Source organism: Rhinatrema bivittatum, chromosome 1 (genome assembly GCF_901001135.1).
Source record: "Rhinatrema bivittatum chromosome 1, aRhiBiv1.1, whole genome shotgun sequence".
In the NCBI taxonomy this organism is placed as follows: domain Eukaryota; kingdom Metazoa; phylum Chordata; class Amphibia; order Gymnophiona; family Rhinatrematidae; genus Rhinatrema; species Rhinatrema bivittatum.
The window spans coordinates 609,112,423-609,130,533 of record NC_042615.1 but is presented as its reverse complement, the minus strand read 5'-3'; the positions used below and the strand labels follow the sequence as shown (position 1 = coordinate 609,130,533).

Sequence of the window (18,111 nt, the reverse complement as noted above, 5' to 3'; positions counted from 1 at the left end):
TTTCTACACTAAGTACTTCCCACAACGCTTGTTTGTCTTGTCTACATTGCAAGTTCCATAGAGCAGCATCTCTTATGCATATCTGTAGAGCACTGCATATGTCGTAGCATTTTAGAAATGATAAATAGTTGTAGAAATAGTTTTATAGAGCCCTAAATCCGGCCACTTTACAACAATTACATCCCGGGATTTGAAGAAGAAAAATAATTTTTGTTAAGTCACATTTCTACCATCTTAATCTTGGAGGTTTTGAAAGTTACCCCTGCCAAATGGTGAGTAGCTGGGGTCTGTTGATTTACAGGCTGATAGTGTGCCACTTCATGGAATCAGCAAAAAGATTGTCATGGTCTTTCTACAAAAATACTACTGTATTAAGATTTATCTATACAGGAATATACAGTAGGCATCTCCAAGTTCCTATTTAGAAAGCGACTTCATGCACAAAAGCAAAGACAATTTTACAAATATATTCCATCTGCAAGAGCTATTTATCAGTGGAGACTTTTATACATACAGTACACTGATATATGTATCTTTGTTGTGCTCACTTACTTTTCCTGTGCATGATGGGGAAAAAAACCATCATTCAAAAACACAGTTTGTATCCTGTTAAATGCACTTTTTTGTTTTTCATCTAAATGATTATAATATATCAGGATATGCTTAAAAAGAGTAAACAAAATGTGTATTTATAATGACTATAGAAAGTCTACACTCCTTTCCAAAATGTTCCATCTTTTGATGCCTGGAAGTAAAATGCATTAAAGTGTTTTGTTTTGTTTGTCCCCCCTCCGTGTGGCCACAAATTCTACCCCACAATTGCCAAGTGAAAAATATAATCCAGAATTTCTTAGAAAATGAAGTAGAAATAAAAACATGGAATAGCTAACAGGCCGATACAGTAAGGATGCGGAAGAAAGAGTGCGGTAGTGCCGGGCGCACCCTCGTTTGCCGCACGCACAGTCCGGATCACATAACGCTCGATACAGTATTTAAATGGCATGCAAATGCAAGCCGCGTCCAAAGCGCGTCCATTAAGCGCAATCCATTTTATTGTATAGAGCGCTATACAGCTCCTATACAGTATCCTGGGTGCGCTGGTACCTGCATTTGAAATGACAGGTACCAGGAAGTGGATACAGGAGAAGGGCTGGTGCAGTTTGATGATTTGTCCTGTGCAAATGATTGCTTCACTGCCTGACTCCCTCACCCCCGGGACAAGACCTTTAGAGGAGTCAGCTTCGGGCAAACTTTCCCCCAGGTCCCGCTCACCTGCCCTGCCCGCGTCCATGGGTGCCGGTCTCCCCGTGCGGGCGTGCTGACAGCTCCGGAGCAGCCCCAGTCCTCTCTCCCCTCCTCCCGGGGGCAGCCGGCGGCGAGGGCTGCTGGAAGCTGCCTCGCATGGGGAGCGCCCGATCCACCCCGGGCTGCTGAAGCCGCTCTCGCCGCCGGCTGCCCCCAGGAGAAGGGGAGAGAGGACTGGGGCTGCTCCGGAGCTGTCAACACGCCCGCACGGGAGACCGGCGACCAGGGCAGGTGAGCGGGGCCTGGGGGAAAGTTTGCCCGATCCTGGCTCCTCTAAAGGTCTTGTCCCGGGGGGGTGAGGGGGTCAGGCAGTGAAGCAATCATTTGCATGCGCTCATGCACCTTTGCCGGCGGGGGCTGCTGGAAGCCGCCTCTCATGGGGAGCGCCCGATCCGCCCTGGGCTGCTGAAGCCTCACATGAAAGTTTGCCCGTGAAATTTCGTCTCTCTCTGCTGGAGCTTGCTTGACGCTCCACACTAACGCAGGGGTAAGGATAGGCGGTAAATTAGCAGGTTTTAAACACGGCAAAACTGCAGGTTAAAAAGGCGATAGTCGGGTCGCACGTTACTGGATCGGAGGGAATAGCTAATCCGATCGTTTACATATCATATACATGCCTTGGGCGAAAAGGGTTATCCGTTGATTTCAAGAAGCGGTAGGATGGGTTAAAAGGGATAGTGAATCGCGGGTTGGACTTACATGGCCAAATTGTGGGTACAAAGCGGGTTAGAAGCAGGGTAACCGCGGCCACACTTTACTGTATCGGCCTGTTAGTTTGGTAAGTTTTCACAGTTTCACAGTAAGGGGTAATAGCGCATGGAAAATGCACTGCCAACCCCCCCCCCCCCCCCAAATTAATAGTGCTCATCACATGCAAATGCATGTTGATGAGCCTATTAGCTATTCACCCGCAATACAGAAATTTCGTGTGGTTTTCTTATCGTTTTTTTGGGGGGGGAAGAAAGGGCAGATTAAAAAAAAAAAACCAAACAAAAAAGCCCCCCACCCCAACCCTTCAAATTGAATTAATTGCAAACCCCGCTGGACCACCATGGACTTCCAGTAAGTCTTTTGGGGAGGGTGGGAGTTTGCAATTAATTCAATTTGAAGGGTTGGGGTGGGTTGTTTTTTTTTTTTAAATGTACCCTTTCTCCCCCCCCCCCCCCACCCAAAACGATAAGAAAACCTATGAAATTTTGTGTGGTTTTCTTATCGTTTCATCGCCCCCCCCCCCGAAACGTGACTAAATAGGAAATATTGTCTCTTTCCTATTTCGTCGCAAATGAATGCACATCCCTAATTATAATTCACTCTCCAACAAGGAAGACAATTCTTAATTTCTGTTCTTGGAAGGCCTCTTGTTTAGAGGGGAGTTAAGTCTGTTAGCTTGTTACAGGTAATACTGCAGGCTGAAGTCAACACAGGAGCCTATATAGGGTGATGTTAGTGAGCCTATTAATCTGTCTCCATATGCTAATTGGGCATAACCTATTTATTTGGACTGAGCTGGCTGGACTAAAGGAAAAGAAATTCAGGACAGAACAAACTTCTCCTTTTGTGAACCCAGCTGCCAGTATGGCATTATGCATGACTCCAGAGGTGACTATCCTAGCTTAGAGGTCTAGTTGAGTAGCCACCTAGTTGCTGAATTCCATATGGATATTATATAAGCCTACTAGAAATCTTAGGTCTACCTCTAAACATCTTCTTGATGTGCCTACTGTCAGACTGGCTAGACTAAATATAACTAGGGAAAGGGCTTTTTCTGTGGCGGGTCCCATTCTTTGGAACTCAATTCCAAATGCTTTGAGAGCTATTATAGATCATAAGGAATTCAAAAAGGTTTTGAAAACCTACTTATTCACGATAGCTTATGCCGGAATTGAGGAAGCCAATACCCGTCCTCAAGGTTCCTCATAATTGTCAGTACTAGGTTATGATATGCACTTGGAGCCTAATAGCTTGCTTATTTCTAACAATCGGGTCGATCCTGTAAGGCCGCGGTAATAACAGTGCGGCAGTGTCAGGCGCACCCTTCCTCCCCGCACGCACAGTTCTCTTCACTAACTCCCCGATACTCTCCTCTAATCGCATGCAAATGCATGCCGTGGCTTTAAAGCGGTAGGGAAGGGTTATGCCCGCGTAACCCATTTTACTGTATAGGCGCTTAATACAGCGCCTATACAGTAACCAGGGTGCGCTGGTACCTGTCATTTCAAATGTCATTTGAAATGTCATTTGAAATGACAGGCACCATGAAGTGAAAAAAAAAAAAACCAAAAATATGTAAAAACCTGAGTGTTCAAAAAAAAATAAATTTTAAATACCTGTCGGAGGGCCGCGTGGGTCCAGGCGGCTGGCGGGCGGCGGCGGGAGCGGGGTGGTCGCGTGTTTAATCTAGGCCGCGGGCGGGTGGGCGCCTGTTCCAGGCGGCAGCGGCGGCGGGGGGACACGTGTTAGTTCGAGACGGCCGGTGGGCGGTCGCGTGTTAAATCTAGGCCGGGTCGCACAGGCACGCATTCATTCATCCAGGCGGAGGAGCCGGTGGTGAAAGCTGCCGGCTCCGCCTGAATGAATGCGCGCCTGTGCGACCCCTGCGATTCGGCGCTCAAGGCAGTCACAGCATGTGACTGCCTTGAGCGCGGAATCGCAGGGGTCGCACAGGCGCGCATTCATTCACTGCCGGTGGGGGCTGCCGGAGAGGCAGCCCCCACCGGCAGTGAATGAATGTGCGCCTGTGCGGACCCGGCCTAGATTTAACACGCGACCACCCGCCACCCACCGGCCGTCTCGAACTAACGCGTGTCCCCCCGCCGCCGCTGCCGCCTGGAACAGGCGCCCACCCGCCCGCGGCCTAGATTAAACACGCGACCACCCCGCTCCCGCCGCCGCCGGCCGCCTGGACCCACGCGGCGGCGGCGGGTCCAGGCGGCAGCTAAATACCGACAGGTATTTAGAAATTTTTATTTTTTTTTCTGACAGGTTTTATGTGTCCCACATCATTACATTTTCTCGATTATCTCTGTATCGCTTTTTTTTTTATTGTGTTTTATTGTTTTTGAGTGTCTTAAGCGGTGTCGATGGATTTGTTACTAGACTCGCAGTCCTAACTCCTACTAGGGGGAGGCGGTAAACTAACACGTTACGGCCGCGGCAAAACAGTGCGTTACTAATGAGATAACCTGAGCGCGCGTTACGGTATCGGAGGGGAATAGCTAATTCCTTCATTATACAGCTAATTCGTTCATTTACATGCCGGGTGGGGAAGGGTTACGCGTCTGTTTTAAGAAGCGCTACGGACGCGCGAAACTGGAGACTGTATCGCTGGTTTGCCTTACGCGTCCGAATTGTGCGCAGCGAGCTCGTTACAGACGAGAAATCTTCAACTGAATGTTACTGTATCGAGCTGTATATAAGTTATGGTTTCTGGTTTCTTAACTTTTTTATTATTTCTGGCTTTTCTTTTTTGTAATAATTTTTTAGTTAGGTTTTTGTAAATGAGTTAGGGATTATATTTACATGATGTATTTTTTTTTCAAATCTTTACTATATTTTATTTAATTTTTCGTTTATTTTATTAATTTTATTATTTTTACCTCCTTATAAATTGAATTTGTAAACCGTTTTGGTCGGATACTCTCCGTGAAAATCGGTATATAAAAGTTTTTAAATAAATAAATATTGTGTTTGCATAAAGCCACAGACACAAGAAAAGAACACACAGTAAGTCTCTCTTCTGAAGAATCCATACTTTCCTTGCCTCTGATTTGAGCTGATCCAAACTGTCATGGCCTGCTCCATTGGTGCCAGGAAGAAAATACAGTGTCTGGGCAGGGGTGTAACTGGGATTGAGCATTCCTCTGCCCTGAAGGAGAAAAGGATTCAAGAATGGGACCATAGACCAGGGACCAGAGTAAGTACTAGGAAACACAGGAACAATAGAGGGCTACAGGAAATCGTAATGCAAACTCTATGGGCTGTTGGACCACCAAAGGTGGGCCAGGCTGGAGCTAGTGTTGTTCAGCTTTCTATTTGGGACACACCTAATGCTGGTTCAAGAGGGAACCTCTGGAGGTGGGTCTCCCTAACTTTTATTTAACTTAGTATTTTCTGCAAAGTTCTTGGTGATTCAGAGCCCCTGTGGCTCCACTGCAGAATCCCCTGGTCATGAACCCTCAAGGCAGCAGGTTCCAGCCCCACTGGCTTTGATCGTACTGTAGCCACGTGGCCAAATATTTTGTGGTCTGATGAAACTAAAATAGACCTTTTTGGCTTGAATGCAAAGCGATCTGTTTTGGCACAAATGCAACACAGCACATCCACCAGGAAACGCTGTCCCTCTTGTGAAGCATGCTTGTGGCACTGTCGTTATGGGGATAATTCTCATTAGCAGGGTCTGGGACCCTTGTCTGAATAGAAGGGACAATAAATAGAGAAAAGCACAGAAGAGTTCTTGAGGGAAATCGTGCTGCCTTTGTACAAGAGAGCTGAAATTGGTATGGATGTTTACCTTTCAGCATGATGACAACCTGAAGCACGCAGCCAGAGTTAGTCGAGTGACTAAGGAACAAAAAGGCAGATGTCCCGGAGTGGACCAGTTATTCACAATCGCAATTCAATAGAAATTCTGCGGTGGTATTTTTTATTTATTCAATTTTTATATACAGTTACAGAACACATTCTATCTTTATGGTTTACATAGGCAAAAATCATCATAAAAGTTAGAAACAGAATAAAATACAATAAAATTCAATATAAAATAAAAAAACAAGTAACTAAAAACTACTTTATTAAATAAAATTATAAATATAGTTAAGAGAATAGAAATGAGAGAGACCTATCGATCTCCTGTTCCTCAATTGCCCTCATTGGCATTTATTCCATATGCTTGCAGATTGTTGTTCATCAGCACTCCCCAAGGAACTTGATAGAGCTTGAGCAGTTTTGTAAAGAAGAATGGTTTAATATTGATAAATCTAGGTGTGAAAAGTTAGGGGAGATCTGTCTCATCAGACTTGCAGCTGTAATTGTTGTCAAAGGTGCTTCCACCAAGTATGGATTCAAGGGGGTGGTGACTTGGGATTTCAGTTTGGCTTTGTCCCCAATACAATTTTTGACCCTGAAAGGTGTGGCATGAGGGGGGGGGGGGCATGCAACCCCTCCTCATTTGAATGCATGCAGATTTGAATTACTGGATCAACAAAATGTGAATAGTGTCCAAGGATGTGTGGACATTCCATAACCCATGTAAATACACACATTACATATTATTGAAGGTCTTGCTGAGTAACAGAGGTCATAATTCTTATTTTTCCCATTGAAAAAGATCTATATCCAGTGTCAGCACTGTATTTGGCAATAGTGCCCAAACTATTACAACATAAAATTCCAAAACGTTTCTATGCCGGGGAAGGGTGGGAAGAGATTTGGCTGGTAAGCGGAGGGATTGGGGGAGGGGAGGGAGACTGCTTAGCAGGCAAGTGAGCATGGGAGGGGGAGGTTTTTACCCAGAAGAGTCCCTAAGCCCTCTGCAGTCCTTTGTTTCCTCTTCTCCTCTCCTACTCCACCACTGTCTCCCCTGCTACCACACTTCTCTTTGAAACCTTTTCTTCTCCCACAACATCGCCCTCTGTAACCTCTCCTCTCATTCACCCTGGTGGCCCTGGTCCTGACTGCTCCTGCTGGCAACTTGGCTCCGCCATGCCAAACAATATAAGCTTGTATGCCTCACTCTGGCACGTGTGGAGGGTCGCTAACCCTTGTAGGCCATACGTTGCCACACTTAAGATGATACGATTTTGCATAAAATCTGTGATAGTTTATCTTGCACAGCTATATCCCTGTCTTGCTATTAAATTAACATTAATAATAATTAGCTGTGTTAATTTTCCAATGAATTTAAATGTTATCCCCATTCGTTTGAATGGAAATGTAAATATTTTACCAAAAGCTCGCAAATGTCTTGGTTTTTTTTTTCTGTGTAATATTTTTTTACTTTTATATACTTAAAGCTGGATTTTCAAAAGATTTAACTGGTTAACTTCAGTAATTAGCAGTTAAATCTGGCACTGTTAGCCGGCATTTGGACCCGCGTTTTAGACGCGCTAGCTTTACCCCTTATTTAGTAAGGGGTATGGAGTGCACTGTACTGTATCAGCCCATCAATTTGGCCAGCTAAATGTGCAAGGAGCATAAATTTTAGCTGAGCAAAAAAATGTGGAGGAACCAGAGGTGTTCTCAGAGTGACTTTTGGTTTTAGCTGGTTAGCATGGATTTTCCACTGCCAACCAGAGATAAAATTAGGTTTGATCACACAAATAGATACAGACACTGAAGTTTCAGCTGCAAACCTAGCCAATTAGGTTTGGCTGGAAATTTGGCTCAAGATAAATGGGTTAAATTACCAGTTTTTTACCTGCAGAATCTAGGAGTCCTTGGGGCTGAAGATTTTCCAAACCTTTCACCCTCTTGCTATTAAACCTTTTGTACAGGATTAGGTGGGTGGGGCGGAGGGCAGAGGATAATGTCCTGGGTGTTATCTTTGGTTTCTCTATAGTAGATTGTAATCACCTTGGAAACCTTCCAACACAACTTTACTGAAAGATTTTGTTAAAGATGAAAAACAGTACTTGCAAGTCTCCTTCCTCTTGCAAAATCTGTAAAAGAAAGTTACTTTTGGTAAATCTGTGACTGTAATATCTTCAGTAATAAGGTCTCAAACAGACTGCTCTCTGTTCTGGTGTTAGGGCTCCTCCTTGGGAGGACTGTGCTCTTAAAAGTAGTTGACCAAAATGTAACTTCCTATTTCATACGCAAGAGCTTATATAACAATATAAAATTATCTCAGGATTGTTCAAGGCTTCAACAAGTGGGAGCACGTTGTAACTAAATCAGTAAAAAAAAAAAAATGTATGGCAAGAGGTCAGAGTAACGCAGAACGTTAAAACCCACAAGCTTGTGCATTATACACTAGGTTGCATTTAGAGAGGGGGAAACTGGACTCCGATGTCTGTCAGAAATTAAAAGTGCACAGTGGACTCCCCTTAAGTATAATTTTGACTATCCAGAAGTCTGCGCAGGACACTTGATGATATCATAGAAATGGATTTGTCTTTTTTATTTCCTTCATCTGGCATGGAATAACTGCTAACACTAAGTTGAAGTTGAGGGTTACTGACAGGAGAAAGCATGGTACTTTCCAAGTTGTGTGTTAATGAAATGGTGAGCTCTGATTCTGCCTGTTTTTAGAATATATATAAACAGGACTTTAAGCAGTGAGGCTTTATCCCATTCTTGAGCATGGGATCTAATATCCTGCTTTCGTATGATGCTTCTACAGCAGAGCTTTCCAAAGTGTGTGTCGGGACACATTAGTGTGTCGCCTGTAGTGTGGAGATGTGTCGCCCGGTCCACAGGGCCGGCAGAAGCAGGGAACTATAGCAGGAAGATCGGTGGGCAGTGGTGGAGCTTACATCACCACGGCCCGAAGAAAAGGGTCACGTTCACTCCTCCTCCTTCCTGCCTGTGCAGCCCTGGAAGAAAAACGTTGCCGGAGCCGCGTGGGCAGGAAGGAGGAGGAGCATCTGCTGCGTACAGAAGAAGAGCAGCATTAATGGGCCGTTGCGGATCCCACGTCGCGACGGCCCGAGAAGAGGAGGAAACCCGATAGCAGGGCCGCTGCGGATCCCACGTCACGGCAGCCCGAGAAGAGGAGGAAACCCGATAGCAGGGCCGCTGCAGATCCCATGTCACGGCCAGGGAAGATCAGGGCCTCTGAAGAGCCCATCCTTCGGCAACCCGTGCAGAGAGACAGCATGTGCCAGTGAGAGCCTGTGCTTGAGCAAGAGAGCATGTAGGAGTGAGAGAGCCTGTGTGTGTGAGAGTGAGACAGCATGTGCACGAGAGAGACAGTATGTATGTATGTATGTATGAGAGAGAGGCATGTGAGAGTGAGAGCTGTGGATGTGTGAGATTGCATGTGAGTGAGAGCCTGTGTGTGTGAGAATGTGTGAGATAGCGTGTGAGAATGAGAACCTGATTGTGTGTTTGAGGGAAGACAGATGGAGAGAAAAGAAATAGAAAAAAAGACCCTGTAAAAGGAATTGGCAAAAAAACAAGAAAGGAAAGGTGGAAAAAAAAGCCTGTGACCAACCGATTAGAAAACTAAGATCAGACAGCAAAGGTAAAAAAAAAAATTACTTTTTAGTGATTGGCACATGTAATCTTTGGGAATGTGCAAGAGTAGCACTTTCTCTATGCCGATCTCACAATGTACGAGATCAGCATGGAGGAAGTGGAAGCCTGCAAATATTTATTATGAGAGAGGTTGTGTTGTGAAACATTTTATTTATGTATATATTTAAGGAAACATACATAAATTGTTGAAATACATTTTGTTCGTTTAACCTTTAACTTCTGGTTTGCTGGTAGACTGAATTACTGTGTCACGAAATTATGTTTGTCTAAAAAGTGTGTCACCAACATGAAAAGTTTGGAAAGCTCTGCTCTACAGACTGGACCTTCCAGGATGGTGGTGAGCTGCATTATAGAGTTTCTATCGGATCGTACCACTGTGCCTTCCTGTAGGTGAGTGGAGCTCTTAGGGTAGTATGAAGGGCTGCAATCAAGCTAATGGAGTGCTAATTTGGAGTTTGGAGGAGTTTTGATTCTTTTGCATTACTGAGTATTGTGGTGCTAGAATTTGAATTCTACAGTGGAAAGTAGACTTGTGAGATTTGACTCTGCTGATATGTCTTGGTGTCAGAGATTCAGTAACTTCTTAACCAGTGATAAGGAAATTTATTATAGCAGATGGTCTAAAGTGCAGAGCTGTGCACTAACCTGCTTAGTCAGCCCTCCAGTTAAAGTACTAACTTACACTCAGTGACTAATTTTGAGTCAAGCAGAAATGTTCATTAATCTGCAATTTCATTGGTTTTAGTTGGAACAGGTCAGAAAATATTTTGGGCCTAATATTCAAACAGCGTCACTTAGCCAGTTAAATTCAGACTTAGCGCATTTTGATAAATGAGGGGGTAAGGCGTTTTTGTATGCGTTAAGGGCTTATCGCATGTGAAAAGCACAGTTAATGCATGCGAAAATGCCTTTAATGCATGCAAAAGCACCATATCATATGGTGCGATGCAAATCCGAAAAAAAGGAGTTCGGGGTGGGAATGGGCTGGGTTTACCGTTTTGCGAAGCCCTATCGCATGGCTTAAATGCAGATTTTAGCTACAATGTTTTCAGGAGTGTTAAGCCGTGCGATAGCTTGCGTTTATGGCTGTATCACCCATTGCGATGTTCTTCGCGGATTCTGGTTTTGGTAGTTTGAAGCTCCCAGAGCGTCCACCTATGAGAGAGAGAGCCTAGCCATAATGCCCTGACCCTAGATAGGTCTTTATATCTCTGTAGGAGGCCCACAGAGATAAAGACCTATCTAGGGTCAGGGCAGTATGGATAGTATCTCGCGCTGTCTTCTCTTCCCCCCCCCCCCCCCCCCAAGCGGTTGTACGTAGGAAATACCACATTCTGGCACTTATCTCAAAGTGCGAAAACGTTATCGCAATTTACGGTAACTTAGCTCTTCGCATAGGTATTAGCGCAAATTGTGATAACTCCCTATTACCATAAAACACGCCCCTTTTCCCATCGTGTGCGATATTTACTGCATTTTGATAAATTCAGACTTAGCTGCCTAGTGGTGCTGTTTGAATATCCTGGTGCCACTTAGCCGGTTAACTTTTTATCTGGCTATAATGTTGTTCAGCTAAGTGAGGGGTGGGATAGGGGTGTTCTGGGGCAGAGCCCACTTGTCTGGCTATCTTTCAGCTAGATAAATGCTGCTACTCAGTGTTATCTGGCTTAGTTAGCTGGTTAAGTGTAGGACTACTGTTTGGCAGCCCTAAAGTTAGCCACACAAACTTATCTGGCTAAATATAAAATAGCCGAATATATTGAGTGATGTGGCTGCCCTGCCGAATGTCCTGGCCAAGCTAGCTGGATAATCTAATTCATTTAAATTGTCGAGCCAGATAATGACTGAGCCCTTTTGTGCTCTGCTTACAGGATAATGATTTTTAGAGCAGGGGAATGTAAGATTCTTTTTTCCATTGTCTCATTTTAGCTAGCGGGGGAAAGACAGGAGAGATCTAAACAATTCTTTTTTTGCATGCTGTTAATTGAATCAAAAGATTTCAGGAGATGTCTTCAACATGTTTACATGGTTGTCTCCATGAGCTTCTGTTTCTTGTGATAAGGCCACACTTGTTTTAGCTTTTGTTGTGTTGGCAGATTGGGTAGCAGCCTTCAAATAAGTCAGTCTAGGGGTCTGGTAAATGATTACCATGGTTCATGTGTGGATGCAGTGCGTAAGAGGACAGGGATTATTTGACATGAATGGTTTACAAAGTGTATGGAAAGCTTGACAAGCTTTTTAAATCATATGAGCCCTTGACAGACATACTGTAGTATGTTAAGAAATTGCATGGTCTTATCAACATTTTTGACACAACCAAACTGATTTCCCCCCCCCCCCCCTTTATTTTCCAGGATTGGGAAGAACATATGCCTTGGCATTTGCAGAAAGGGGAGCCTCAGTAGTTGGTAAGTTGATTAAAATATCTGTCCTCTGGCTGGATGGATGGGGGGAGAGGGATGGTCTGTTGCTGACAACCTTTGAATTTTTCTGAGTTAAATGTAACTGATTAGATTCAAAGTTCACCATTTAATCTTTGTTTTTCATCTTTGCTTCTTTTTATGATACTGTTCAACAGATCTAGTGTCCAGTGCTGTTGGTTCCCTATTTACTATCCTATTCTGGAGAGCTGTTGTAAAATTGAAACCCATTCTGTCAATGGCAGTCCCCAGTCCTATGCTTTTATTATGGTGAAGATTCCTTTATTCAGGAGTGGGTGTCAGACTAAACAAGAGTCACTGAGTTTCAGGTGCTCATCAATTGGCACTTTTTTGGGGCACGCCATCTTATATTTTTATACCTCAGTTAATCATAAACCATATTTAGCATTTTGTATATAATCGCCCTCTATTGTTTATATCTCCTTGGAAGCTCCTTGGTTTTGTGTGTAGGGGAGTGAGTGGTTGGGAACATATTTTTGGGTTGATTGTGTTTTAGCTTGTTACAGGAAATATTGGTGGGCTGAAGTCCACATGGGATCCTATATAGGGTGATATCAGTGAGCCTGTTAATCTGTCTCCATCTGCTGGAGACATAACCCATAAGTTTGGACTGGTCTGGCTGGACTCGAGGAAGGAAAGTGTGTTTGTTGGGTGGGGGTGTGTGTTTTTTTTAATTTTTTTTTTTAAGCAGGGCTGAATTAGCCTTGATATCTAGATGATATCATCTGGTGGCACCAAATGGCCTAGTCTCTCCTAGCTAGTAGAGCTTTTAGTTCCACTTCAGCATATGTGAGAATTCCCACATAGATGTTGCCTCGTGAGCTTCCTGAGTCATGGCTTTGTCTGAGCACTGCATGGATGTGTACTCTGTCTCTCCAGATAATTTTACCAAAATCAATAACGCTTCAAATTTAGAAGGTACAATATCTTTTCGTTCTCAGATCAAACAGGTCATTAAATAGGGTTTTTTCAGACTTTGTGTTCTTGCTGGTTGAAAAAACGTACATGCTACTGAATTTTGCACCGTACTACAAGCTTCTATTTTTTTCCAATCATTGACTACTGTAATGGTTTGATGCTGGCCTTCCCTGTTCAACACTTTGACAGTTACAATTGCTTTTAAACTCTGTGGCTCTGTTAATTGCTGGCTTAAAGCACTCTGACCATATCATTCCGGTGTTGGAGTTACACTGGATGTCTATTAATGAAAGAATTAAATATAAAGTTGGCATGACAATTTTCAAATTGAAACTTCCAAAATAAAGCAGGTAAATGTGAAGATACCAAAATCACACATGAAAAACTTCACACACATTCATTAATCCAATCTTTATAGGTATTACTACAAAGACGTTTGATATAAGGCGTAAATAAGACCTCAGAGCCTCAATACCTGTTCTAGCCAGAACAGTATGTTATTTTAAGAAGTTATTCCAATTATCTGTCTTCAAAAACCTCCGAACTCAATTTTTATTTAAAAAAGTTTGCTTTTTCTATATTTTTTATTAAACATTTTTAGTCCATTTACCACTTTCAAGAGATCCACAGCACAACTCAAAATCCATGGATTAAAAAGATGTTTTGTTCAGAATAATTTAGAATTTCATGACTTATGAATACGATGGGTTTTTTTTGTTTTTTTTTAAATCACTTATCTGAATCTAGGTATGTTTTGTAACCCTCTTCTTCACATATGTAACCTTCTGTGTCTCACAGTTGTTCTTGTAGGTGGCTTGTACATGTTGGAGCCAGGGAATCGTGCTTTCTCCAGATAGGAGCCGACGTCAGCTAACGTTTTGCTATTGTGGCTGGCTCAAGGCTCAAACTCAAAGGGTTACAACGTCCTCCGCTTTTTCTTCAGCGGTGCTCCGCTACTGCAGTTTAAAGAGCAAAAAACGCCGGAGCATTCGCTCTGTATTTATGTGCCGATTTTAACCAGTGAAAACCGATCACCAAGATTGAAATGGTCTATCCTTTGCAGAAACAATAGTCAGTCAATATTAACCTGACAAAGTTGAATCCAAGTTGATATAATTTTGTTACTTTACATTCTGCCACCTCGCGATATGTAGCCTGTCCAAAGATGTAAACAGAACAGTGATCAGTATTTCAGCAGCTGTAATGGATTCAAAGAGCTGTATGCTTGCCCTTTAATCTATGTCCATGATGACTCATACACTGAATTTTTGTAAATAATCAAAAATTATTGATGTCTAAAAAAATGTTTTTAGTGACTGATTTATATACTAAATTTTTGTGGATAACCAGAAATTAATGATTTCAAAGAATTTAGAAAAAAGGAAACCATTCCAAGTCTGAATTAAGACCCAGAGGAATCATACTTTGTAATTTAAAAATCCAATGGAGTTCCTGCTGCAAGTCTCTTGTCCCTGACACCACCTCTTCTGTTTATCTTGATTTTTTTTCCAAAACAATACATTGTAATTCATTAAATTTTTGATTAGTGTTACATTGTATTGAACACAAAGGTGCTTCAGTTCTAGTTTTCTTTAAACAACTTTTTTATGTTCTGCAAGACGGACCCTGAGTGGTCTGGTGGTTTTGCCAACATATTCACGGTTGCAGGGTCACAGTAGATCATATATAACATGATCAGAATTGCAATTAGTGAACTCCTTTAAAATGTATTTTTTTTTAATCTCCAGGATTCACAAAAATTCTTCCTTGGATCATATTTGAACAAAAAACACACTGTCCACAACGGAAATGACCACAGACCTTATCTCCCATTAATGTTTGAGACATATCACATTTTTAAAGACTGATTGGAATAACCTCTTAAAATAAAATAACATACCGTTCTGGCTAGACCAGGTATTGAGGCTCTGAGGTCTTATTTACTCCTTATATCAATGCCTTTGTAGTAATACCTATAAAATTTGATTAATGGATATGTGTGAAGCTTTTCATGTGTGATTTTAATTTTCAAATTGATTCATGATCAGTCCTGTCCTTGGTCCAGTGCAATCTTGAAGTTCTACCAACCCTCCAGAAATTTACAGTCTTCCCAGAGGCATTTTAGACATTCTGTCTCCTAAACTGGCTCGATTACACATTACTTGGGAGTGCTCTTTTTCTGTTACTGGTCCAATCTTCTGGAACTCCTTTCCAATAGAATTCCGGCTTTGTGAGTCAACTAAATCATTCAGATGTTTGACTTTTTTTTTTTCTTTTTAAACTGGCCTACATGTAATTTTATACAGTTGTTTTTGTTTTAATGTATACTATTTTATTGTAATGTTTATATTAAATTGTATTTAATTTTATGCACATTTGCTTGTATATCGCCTAGACCTATTCATAGTGTTAGGTGTTTAACAAATTGTAATAAATGTAAATGTTCTTTTTCTTCAGCCTTTTCCTCTTCTAGTTGCCTCACTGTTCCTGCTGCACCCCAATAACACTTTTCAGTACTACAAAAAAAATCTTTGCCTCAAGATGTCTGGCAAGAAAAAACACACAGTGAGCTTGTTTAAAAACTGCATCTGCAGTAAGGTGATGTCCCTCACAGATGGGCACAAATTATGCTACTGTTGCCTCAGTCCTGACCACAGCCAGGCAAACTGTTATACATGCAAATGGATGTCCCTGCACACTCTGCATTCCAGGATGCATAAAATGGAGGCACTGCATAAGTCTTAGAAGCTGCAGTCTGTCCTCCTCCCACAGTACAGCATCGTCTGCTTCTCTGCCACAAGAGTTTAGCAGGAGCTCCTCAAAAACTCCACTGTTGACCCCGAGGCTCTGGTCTGTGCCTAGTAGTGTTGACTGTCCTGCATTCAGAGAGAAGCTGCATCACACTGTGGGGCCAACGGAGCATCTAACACCAAAGAAACACAATATCAAACGTGGTGCATCTGTATCGTCTAAGGCAGCACTGCTCAGTAGCAATCTGGCCCTCTCAATGTGTGCTGGTGTTGGCACCATCATCTTTCAACACATTGATTGGTGCAATCACACTGCTGTGCAGTCTCATCAACGTACAGTGCATTGACACTGCTGATTCATGACCCGTTAGTGCATAGTGCACAGACATACATGCTGTCGCTATTCATTTGATGCAAACATTCTTGATACTGTTGATGCATGCGTCATCGCTCTCCTGCTCAGCGCTAACTTCATAGACACATTTGGAGCAAAGCCACTCTGTACGTTTTGAAGCATGCTTCTTCAAAGACCTCAAAACTCTGTTGAAGCACACGTCTCTGGCACTGTCTAAGCCAAAAGCATCAATGCACTTGCAGTGTCAATGTGATGCACTGAACCCCAGATCAGAGGCATCATGCAGACATGCTTATGCAATTGTATGCTGCTCAACGAAAGCCTGGTCCAGGAGGAGATCTTAACTCTGCCTCCTCTCCTCACCAGAGCCCTTACCCCCATCAAGGCTAGTTGCAGAAGGGTTATGTCTAGAAATTCTGGATCCACTTACAGGCTCCTGTTGCTAAATAGGAGGCTTCAGGTATGTGACTTCGAAGAAGATGTTCCATCACCTATGTCAGGTCAGAGGACATGCCAGTTGCTCAATCAAATAGCGGATTTGGTGAAGAATTTCTTTACCTCTTTGACTAAAGAGATTAAAGATACTTTCCATCTTGTCCTCTCCAGAATAGCTAGGGTAAACCCACAGGAAGGAGTCCCGGTCTCCCCTGTTAGGGTGAATACATCATTAGAACCCCTTCTGAGGGGTTCTTTATCATCCCACTCAATTTTAGCAGAATCAAATCGTGCAGAGGTAGCAGGCCAGAGTTTCTGTCCTCAGTAACAACCCCCCCCCCCCCAAATTCACCATCTTCATCACTGGGGGCTCTGGGTTCTGAGGAAGATTTGACAGGAATACCTTCTGATCCACTTCTGGATCCTCCAGAACACTCTTCTGCCTCGGAAGAGCTCCCTTATTCTAAAATCATAGAACATACGGGAAACACACTTGTAATAAATATACTCAAGGACAAAGATTCTGGATACTCCATCGGAACCAGTGGCCCTTCCACTTCACAACATCTTTAATCATTATAGATGAGAATCTGGGAAAACCCTATCTCCTGTGTCCTATGGCAAGAAAGTGGGATCTCAAGTACAAAGATGATCTGGTTTTGGACCGGTCCAACTACCTCATCAGTTCATCGTATAATCACTGAAAAAGTAAAGAAAAAATGTATTTGCATTCACCTCCAGGCAAATATCCCAGACTTCTTGACAGTTTTTGGAAGAGCTTTTCAGAGCTCCATGCTAACTGCTTATATTTCTGTTCACCATCTTTATATGGTACAATATATGTATGAATGCATACAAAAGCTTAAATCTTTCCTTCAATCTACCAAAGGCAGAAACTTTAATATCATCAACCTCTTCTAGGTGCAGAAGAGGATATACGACTGTTATGGTTTTGAGGTGTTTGAGTGGATTCTTGGGTACTATGGAAGATGACCACGCCCATGGGGAGCCACAGTACTGGGCTAGACTCAGGATGCACAAACAAGAGTTTTTTGTCTTTTATTGTACAGCTGATGTATACCACCAGAGGTGGCAGTAGTGAGGTGATCCAGAGGTAACAGTCCAGGGACACTCGGCAGAGGGAACCTGTCTCACCAAGATGGTATAGGGAGATCCAGGTGTAGGTTTCCCAACACAGCAGAGCTGTAGATGAGACAGACTGAGAATTAGATTACTCACTAGATGGTAACTAAGGCTGGCGATTCCACCAGGCTGAAGTAGATGGTTACAGGCACTGAGGCAGGGAGAGCAGGCCCTCGAGGAGCGAGTACCTGATCCCAGTAAGGCACCTGAAAGAAAGCAAAGGGCCCCCAAGGAGCGGGTACCCAGGTTAGAGAATACCCCGAAGGGCAGAGAGAGCTTCCAGCAGCAGCACAGAAGCCGCAGAGTAGCTTAGACCGGATGAGTCCAATCCTTGCTAATTCAATGAGCTAGCAAAGAAGCGTAGGCTTAAATACCCGGGTGGCGTGTGCGCGCGCATCCTAGGAGGACCTTAGGAGAAACATGGTGTGAGGCTTTACCATAGCCGTTCCGGGGATGCCGGAGAACGTGGCTTGCAGACGCAGCGGTAGCCATCTTCCCAAGGCTAGAGGGGAGAACAGAGAAAAAGGTGAGGCACAAGGGTCGAAGCCGTCTGAGACCGGACGCAACA

General features: G+C 43.2%; 1 protein-coding gene across 1 annotated transcript in view; it reads left to right on the top strand.

Annotated features, from left to right (window-relative positions):
• The window catches only part of HSD17B4 (hydroxysteroid 17-beta dehydrogenase 4), a 424,146-nt gene that overhangs the window by 14,787 nt on the left and 391,248 nt on the right, over window positions 1-18,111 (top strand). Inside the window, exon 2 of the mRNA XM_029620119.1 lies at window positions 11,856-11,909. Coding sequence (XP_029475979.1) covers window positions 11,856-11,909 — 54 coding nt within the window. The remainder of the gene's footprint in view (window positions 1-11,855; window positions 11,910-18,111) is intronic.